The sequence below is a fragment of the Oryzias melastigma genome, unplaced genomic scaffold, assembly GCF_002922805.2.
Source record: "Oryzias melastigma strain HK-1 unplaced genomic scaffold, ASM292280v2 sc00299, whole genome shotgun sequence".
NCBI classification, from domain to species: domain Eukaryota; kingdom Metazoa; phylum Chordata; class Actinopteri; order Beloniformes; family Adrianichthyidae; genus Oryzias; species Oryzias melastigma.
In genome coordinates, this window is record NW_023416912.1 from 137,995 (window position 1) to 146,954 (window position 8,960).

At 41.9% G+C, this 8,960-nt stretch overlaps 1 protein-coding gene across 1 annotated transcript in view; it reads left to right on the forward strand.

The window, feature by feature from the left end:
* Nucleotides 1-290: 290 nt before the first annotated feature.
* Nucleotides 291-8,960, forward strand: part of LOC112141759 (NLR family CARD domain-containing protein 3) — a gene marked incomplete at its 5' end in the record, with an annotated part of 45,428 nt that continues 36,758 nt past the window's right edge. Inside the window, 3 exons of the mRNA XM_036210911.1 lie at nt 291-747; nt 1,117-1,783; nt 1,880-2,053. Of these exons, the coding sequence (XP_036066804.1) occupies nt 291-747; nt 1,117-1,783; nt 1,880-2,053 (1,298 nt within the window). The remainder of the gene's footprint in view (nt 748-1,116; nt 1,784-1,879; nt 2,054-8,960) is intronic.

Below are 8,960 nucleotides of genomic sequence, written 5' to 3' on the forward strand. Positions count from 1 at the left end.
CTGCAGTTTGTCGACATAAAGTCCAATCTGGTCTGAAGAAGAAGTTCCAGTGTGTGTTTGAGGGGATGGCTAAAGCAGGAAACCCAACCCTTCTGAATGAGATCTACACAGAGCTCTACATCACAGAGGGAGGAACTGGAGAGCTGAATGAAGAACATGAGGTCAGACAGATTGAAGCAGCATCCAGGAAAGCAGACAGAGCAGAAACCAGCATCAGACAAGAAGAGCTCTTTCAACTCCCAGCTGGAAGACAAGAACCAATCAGAACCGTGATGACAAAGGGAGTGGCTGGCATCGGGAAAACAGTCTTAACACAGAAGTTCACTCTGGACTGGGCTGAAGGCAAAGCCAACCAGAACATCCACTTCACATTTCCATTCACTTTCAGAGAGCTGAATGTGCTGAAAGAGGAGAAGTTCAGCTTGGTGGAACTTGTTCATCACTTCTTCCCTGAAACCAAAGAAGCAGGAATCTGCAGCTTTGAAGACTTCCAGGTCATCTTCATCTTTGATGGTCTGGATGAGTGTCGACTTCCTCTGGACTTCCACAAGACTCGGATCCTAAATGACCCTAGAAAGTCCACCTCAGTGGGTGATCTGCTGACAAACCTCATCAGGGGGAACCTGCTTCCCTCTGCTCGCCTCTGGATAACCACACGACCTGCAGCAGCCAATCAGATCCCTCCTGGATATGTTGACATGGTGACAGAGGTCAGAGGGTTCAATGATCCACAGAAGGAGGAGTACTTCAGGAAGAGATTCAGAGATGAAGAGCAGGCCAGCAGGATCATCTCCCACATCAAGAGATCCCGAAGCCTCCACATCATGTGCCACATCCCAGTCTTCTGCTGGATCACTGCTACAGTTCTGGAGGATCTGCTGAAGAGCAGAGAGGGAGGAGAGCTGCCCAAGAGCCTGACTGAGATGTACATCCACTTCCTGGTGGTTCAGGCCAAAGTCAAGAAGGTCAAGTATGATGGAGGAGCTGAGACAGATCCTCACTGGAGTCCAGAGAGCAGGAAGATGATGGAGTCTCTGGGAAAACTGGCTTTTGAGCAGCTGCAGAAAGGAAACCTGATCTTCTATGAATCCGACCTGACAGAGTGTGGCATCGATATCAGAGCAGCCTCAGTGTACTCAGGAGTGTTCACACAGATCTTTAGAGAGGAGAGAGGCCTGTACCAGGACAAGGTCTTCTGCTTCATCCATCTGAGTGTTCAGGAGTTTCTGGCTGCTCTTCATGTCCACCTGACCTTCATCACCTCTGGACTCAACCTCGTGGAAGAAGAACAATCACAGATCTCTCAATCTGAACTGAGCAGTCCAGTCCAGTTCTACCAGAGTGCTGTAAACAAGGCCTTGCAGAGTCCAAACGGACACCTGGACTTGTTCCTCCGCTTCCTCCTGGGTCTTTCACTGCAGACCAATCAGAGTCTCCTACGAGGTCTGATGACTCAGACAGGAAGTAGCTCACAGACCAATCAGGAAACAGTCCAGTTCATCAAGAAGAAGATCAGTGAGGATCTGTCTGCAGAGAAAAGCATCAACCTGTTCCACTGTCTGAATGAACTGAATGATGGTTCTCTAGTGGAGGAGATCCAACAGGTCCTGAGGTCAGGACGTCTCTCCACAGATAAACTGTCTCCTGCTCAGTGGTCTGCTCTGGTCTTTTTCTTACTGTCATCAGAAGAAGATCTGGAAGAGTTTAACCTGCAGAAATACTCTGGTTCAGAGGAGGCTCTTCTGAGGCTGCTGCCAGTGATCAAAGCCTCCAACAAAGCTCTGTAAGAACTCTCATGAAAATCACCTTCAGTGAACAAATGAATCTGAGTGTAAAAATGAAAGATTCAATAACTGCTGTCTGTCTTTGTTTTCTTCAGACTGAGAGGCTGTAAGCTGTCAGAGAGAAGCTGTGCAGCTCTGTCCTCAGTTCTCAGCTCTCAGTCCTCCAGACTCAGAGTTCTGGACCTGAGTTACAACAACCTGCAGGATTCAGGAGTGAAGCTGCTCTCAGCAGGACTGGAGAGTCCACACTGTAAACTGGAGACTCTCAGGTCAGTTTTCATTCAAATTGTATTTCTCTATGACAAGTTCTGTCTGGTTTTCTTTGATTTAGGAGAATGTGTCAAATAGCATCACTGAAGAAGAAACAGCAGTAGGTAGAATAAAACACCAGACTAAACAAGAGAACCCAAGTCCATCCAGGTGTTCATATCTGGGAAAAGGTCATGTTCTCTGTGTTCTTAAAAAGAAAACATGATTCAGTCACTGAACTGCAGGTTCAAATGGAAAAACAGTTAGAGAAGTGGAGCTATGGATTATTACTTAAGTGGAAATCAGATTTGATTCATGAATCAAGCTCAACAATTCACAAATGGAACCACAATTTTTACTTTATAATATAATGTTTGTTGTTGTGTGTATGTCTTTCTACTGGATGTATGAAAAGTAAAATGATATGTAGTAAATCTCCATCATTTCTGCCTTTATTTCAAACATGAGATCAGAATGATGGGCTGCACGGTGGCGCAGTGGTTAGCGCTCTCTCCTCACAGCGAGAAGGCCCCGGTTCGAATCCCGGCTGGGACCTTTCTGTGTGGAGTTTGCATGTTCTCCCCGTGCATGCGTGGGTTTTCACCGGGGACTCTGGCTTCCTCCCACCGTCCAAAAACATGCTTCATAGGTTCATTGGTGACTCTAAATTGCCCCTAGGTGTGGATGTGAGAGTGAATGGGTGTGTGATTGAGGCCCTGAGACAGACTGGCGACCTGTCCAGGGTGAACCCCGCCTTCGCCATCAGTAGCCGGGATAGGCTCCGGCACCCCGCGACCCCCGAAAGGGAAGCAGCGGCCAAGAAGATGGATGGATGGATGGATGGAGATCAGAATGAACAAAACTGATAAAAACAAAGATTTAGATAGAAGGAAATTGTGTTTTTCATTTTAAAGACCTTTTTTAATTGTCAACCTTCTGGTTAAGTTCAGCAGTAACAAACAACATAAAAAGCATAAACATCACTGTTGTTTTGGATGATTAAACAACAAAACCTGAAAATGTTCTCCATAGTTTTTCCATCCTCAACATTCTGGCACACTTTATGTTCTAAGTGTTACATTTTGGTACAACTCTGGTATAAAACCCTTTTTTCCTAATAGCTGATTCATGTTGAACACATTCAAACTTCATCATTGTGTAGTGCTGCTTATCATCACAAGCTGTTTTCTCCTCTTCAGAATCTGCTGGAATTATGTTAATTGAGTCAATTGTTGAATAGTTTCTAGAATCAAAAGAATGTAAAGCTCCCGTGGTAAAGCCAACTTATTTTATTCAGAACTTATCAGTGAGCAAAACTTCAGTCTCAGTTTTTGAACAGAAAAAAAGCTCTAGCTGGTTTTACTTTATAAACAGGAAGCTTCATTGGCACTTTCTTTTAAATATTTGTTTATTTCCAGTGACTTCTGGTTTACATTCGGTTTTATTTTAGTTGGGCTGCACGGTGGCGCAAGTGGTTAGCGCTCTTGCCTCACAGCGAGAAGGCCCCGGTTCGAATCCCGGCTGGGACCTTTCTGTGTGGAGTTTGCATGTTCTCCCCGTGCATGCGTGGGTTTTCACCGGGGACTCCGGCTTCCTCCCACCGTCCAAAAACATGCTTCATAGGTTAATTGGTGACTCTAAATTGTCCCTAGGTGTGAATGTGAGAGTGGATGTGTGTGTGATTGAGGCCCTGTGACAGACTGGCGACTTGTCCAGGGTGTACCCCGCCTTCACCCATCAGTAGCCGAGATAGGCTCCGGCACCCCCGCGACCCCGAAAGGGAAGAAGAAGATGAATGAATGAATGAATGAATGACTTGTGGTTTACATTTGGTTTTATTTTAGTTCATAAAACTTAAAATCCAACATTATTCTGCATTTCAGAGCAATAAATACATCATTCCTGAAAAATATTTTTACAGCGCTGGACTAAATTTATAAAGATTGTGAATCAGAGATCTTGGACGTCCAAAAATATTTGTACTCAAATACTCATTACAGGCTGTGAGGGATCGAGCGGCCAATGAGGACAACTGAAGATTAATCAAAAATGAAATGTTTAATTTTTCCCAAAAAAGGTAGATGATTTACAAACTGGGCCCTTAAAAGAGGTCAACAAAACAGAATTAACTCAGGCAATAAACTTAATTTTAACTTAACCAACTGAACAGACCAAGGCAAGGCAAGTTTATTTGTATAGCACATTTCATGTACAGAGACAATTCAAAGTGTTTTACATAAAACATTAAAAGAAACAATCAAAAGAAATAGTAAAAATGTCATTCGTCATCATTAAAATCATTAAAATAAAATGAAAAGAAAGTAAAAAGATTTTAATTTAAAACAAGCATAGATAAACAGTGCGGACGTAAACTTTTGAATACATATTAATCAAATGCAACTGAGAACAGGTGAGTCTTTAACCTGGATTTAAATACACTGAGTGTTTCAGCAGATCTAATGTTTTCTGGAAGTCTGTTCCAGATCTGTGGTGCATAGAAGCTGAATGCAGCTTCTCCATGTTTAGTTCTGACTCTAGGAACTGATAAAAGACCGGATCCTGATGACCGCAGAGGTCTGGCTGGTACATACTGGGTCAGGAGGTCAGTCATGTATTTTGGTGCTAAACCATTCAAAGCTTTATAAACCAGTAACAGAACTTTAAAGTCTATCCTCTGACAGACAGGTAACCAGTGTAAAGACCTCAGAACTGGACTGATGTGGTCTACTTTCTTGGTCCTTGTGAGAACCCGAGCAGCAGAGTTCTGAATAAGCTGCAGTTTCCTGATGGATTTTTTTGGTAGTCCTGTAAAAACACTGTTACAGTAATCAAGTCGACTAAAGATGAAAGCATGCACTAGTTTCTCCAGGTCCTGCTTAGACATCAGATCTTTAATCCTTGAGATATTTTTGAGATGATAATAGGCTGATTTAGTGACTGCCTTAATGTGTTTATCAAAATTTAGGTCTGTGTCTATCACTACACCCAAGTTTCTGGCCTGGTTGGTAGTTTTTAGTTGAATAGATTGAAGCTCTGTAGTGACGTCCAACCTTTTTTCTTTAGCCCCAAAGACAATAACCTCAGTTTTGTTTTTGTTTAATTGAAGTAAGTTGTGACACATCCAGTCATTAATGTCCTCAATGCATTTACCAAGAGCCTGTACAGGGCCTCGGTCTCCTGGTGTCAGTCTAATATATATCTGTGTGTCATCTGCATAGCTATGGTAACTAATGTTGTTGTTCTTTATAACCTGGGCCAGTGGGAGCATGTAGATGTTAAATAGAAGTGGTCCCAGGATGGAGCCTTGGGGCACTCCACATGTAATTTCTATTGGCTCAGAAGTGAAGTTACCAATTGACACAAAATATTTCCTGTTTTCTAAGTACGTTTTGAACCAGTTTAGTACTGGCCCAGTGAGACCCACCCAGTTTTCCAGTCGTCTGAGTAGTATTGCGTGGTCGACTGTATCAAACGCAGCACTGAGATCCAGTAAAACTAGCACTGACATATTTCCACTGTCTGTATTCAAACGTATGTCATTAGTCACTTTGGTCAGAGCCGTTTCAGTGCTGTGGTTCTGTCTGAAGCCGGACTGGAAGACATCATAGCAGTTGTTTTTTATTAGAAATTCATTTAACTGATGGAAAAAAGCTTTTTCAATGATCCATCCATCCATCTTCTTGACCGCTTGTTCCCTTTCGGGGTAGCGGGGTGCCGGAGCCTATCCCGGCTACTGATGGGCGAAGGCGGGGTTCACCCTGGACAGGTCGCCAGTCTGTCTCAGGGCCTCAATCACACACATTCACTCTCACAGACACACCTAGGGGCAATTTAGAGTCACCAATGAACCTATGATGCATGTTTTTGGATGGTGGGAGGAAGCCGGAGTCCCCGGTGAAAACCCACGCATGCACGGGGAGAACATGCAAACTCCACACAGAAAGGTCCCAGCCGGGAGTTGAACCGGGGCCTTCTCGCTGTGAGGCAAGAGCGCTAACCACTGCGCCACCGTGCAGCCCGCAACTCAAAACAGATGAAATTAATTCAACAAGCCAATATGAGAAAATCAAAATATGTGTTTCTACAAATAAACATGATTTAAATGTATATTTTAACTCAAAGAAATGTTTGTGTTTAATTACAAATAAGTTTGACATGTTAAATGTATCGAATATGGGAACTAAAATGAGGTGTGCATTGAGCTTACCACCATTTTGTTGTGGGTGTGGCAGAGTATGCTACCATCACACAGACCTACACAGAAGATATCTAACCCACAGAGCAGCAGCTCCTTATGAAGAGATATGAGGTTCTGGTGCTTATTTAGAACATAGTTTGGATCAGAACCAGTTTTTTATTTCATATAGACTGAGCCCGTTCTCAGTCCTGGTGCTTAAACAGACTAAATCTTTGCTGGATTATCGTGAAGAAACTCTACAGGTAGTTTATGTACGAGGCTGCAGGTGAGACTACCCGACCAAAGAAAGAAGAAGAAAACAGAGATATCAAACACAATCACTCAGAGGGACAAAATCCAAAACACACTTGAGGTCACGGGAGGAACAGAATAAACATTATTTAACACTCTAAAACTAAACTTTTACCATTCATTCATTCATTCATTTTCTTGGCCACTTCGTCCCTTTCGGGGTCGCGGGGGTGCCCGAGTCTAACCCAGCTACTAATGGGCGAAGGCGGGGTACACCCTGGACAGGTCTCCAGTCTGTCGCAGGGCCTCAATCACTCACCCATCCAGGGCCGGATCTAGCCAGCCCCTATTGGGGGTGCAAACAGAATTTCGAGGGGGCAAGTTTAGGGATGCAAAATGGTTTCGGTGTAAAATCCTCCCAAGCCTACAAAAAGTCCCCCTCCGATAAAAATCCTGTTTTTAGAGTTTTTAACATGTCTATGTGGCGTTTTTCTTCTGAAAGAGAACAAGTGTAATAAGAAATCCTTTTGTTTTTGCATTTCTGAGTATTTCTCCTTTTAAATCTCAGTCAAACACACTTTTTGAATGAATGATCTTCTTTCCATCAACAGCTCTGCTGCACATGCACTAAACCCTCATCTGTTCCTAGCGTGTCTAGTTCAGGTTCTGGAGAAGAGAAGATGGTATCTTCACATTGACTGCAGTCAAATGAGCCGCCGTTCTCATTTCTGTGGTCAAATCAGCATCACTGGATTTTTGGTGTGAGTTTCATCCAATACTTACGGTAGCAGGACTGAGAACGCTGGAAAATCTCCACCAGACTCCACGGAGCTTCTTGATGTGACCACGGAAATGTGAACGGCGGCTCATTTGACCGCAGTTGGAAAGGATTGTAAATCAATGAAAGAGCATTTTGATGTTAGCTTTCTTTATTTTATTAAGAACTCTGAGAAAACAATGATTGAATGTATTGATCACAGTCAATAAACATTGGAGAATTAGCTAAAAGAGTCTTTGGTGAACTGGAAGGAGAAAGAATCAGGATTTTGGAGGAAGTTCTGTCCATGAAGATTTTCCTTTCCTCGTCCAGCTGACATCCGGATCAGAAAATATGTCTGCTTATCCGTCTCTTTTTGGTCTTTTTTAGAACATCTTATTCATTTATTTATTACTTTGAGTCATTTTTATTTATTTGCAATAGTTTCTATTTGGTTTATTTTTTTTTTGTCCTAAAATATATTTTTATGTAATTTGTCTTGCTTTTTATTTACTTATTTTAATGTTCTGTGTCTAGCTATTTATTATTATTATGATTATTATTTTTATTATTTGTTATGTGTATTTTTGTCACTTTATTTTATTTAGATTAGTTTATAAATACTAAACCATTTAAACTATTAAAACAGCCAACAAACTTTCTTTGTAGATGATTAAAAAAAATCTCTTTTTGTCATCATCAATGTACCAAACCAACAAGTTGCTACTGCAGAGACTCTTGATTTCTGTTTAAAAATTGCGCGCACAAAAAAAATTAATGGATGAGAAAATCTTTAGTGATAACAGAATTTATTTTCATCAGAAGGAAATTAGTTCAAATCCAGCATTTGAAATCCGGTATGTAGTTTTGGTATTTTGCTGAATCTTTTCTAGTTATTTTCACTAAATTACTCAATACACTATAAATATTTATCAAGTTTCAAGTTTCAAGTTTATTGGTGTAGTTCCCATTTGTACAATTAACACATTATACAGTAAAAAAAACAACCAAATAGGGCTGGGCGATAAAACGATAATTATCGTTATTGCGATATTACTTTTTTTCGATAGTGAAATGAGTCTATTGCGATAAACCTTCGTGTTAAATAACACGGGAGAAAACCCCGGAAGAGCCGCGCTTCTTCTTCTTCTTACGGAGCGGCTGATTCTAGGAGCCCAGACTGAGAGGGGGGGCACGGAGGCCCCGAATGATGACAAAAGGACACAACAGAAAACATTATTTCAGTAAACCAATAACCAATATATAATCGCAAATACTTTTATTTTTAATGTCAAGGTAACGATGTATATATATTTTGTTTTGGAAACATCGTCACTGGACCCCCCCTCCTCTAAATTAAAAATGGTTCGGTCCGACTGGATTGTTCTTCCGCAGCTGTTTGTTACCGACAGATCCACAGAGTGTGAGGGAGAGAAGAGACGCTTTAAAATCAGGAGCTTAAACACCTGATTTAGAGGAGAACCTCCATGAAAAAAGAAAAAGGAGACAGTCTGTCTATTGCCGCGCGTCACGTGTCAGGCGGAGGTGAAAGAGGAGAGAAGGAGAGACTGCGCGTGCGCAGGGGGGCGGGGCTGAAAGAGAAGAGAAGGAAAGACTTCGCGTGCTCGTAACAGCCGCGTTTAGGGTTTTGTTAAATATTAACCAAAAGCTTTTGTATAGAGCTTCGAATTAGAATAATTTGTTGTTTTATTATGTATCAATAATGAATTTGTTAGTTACA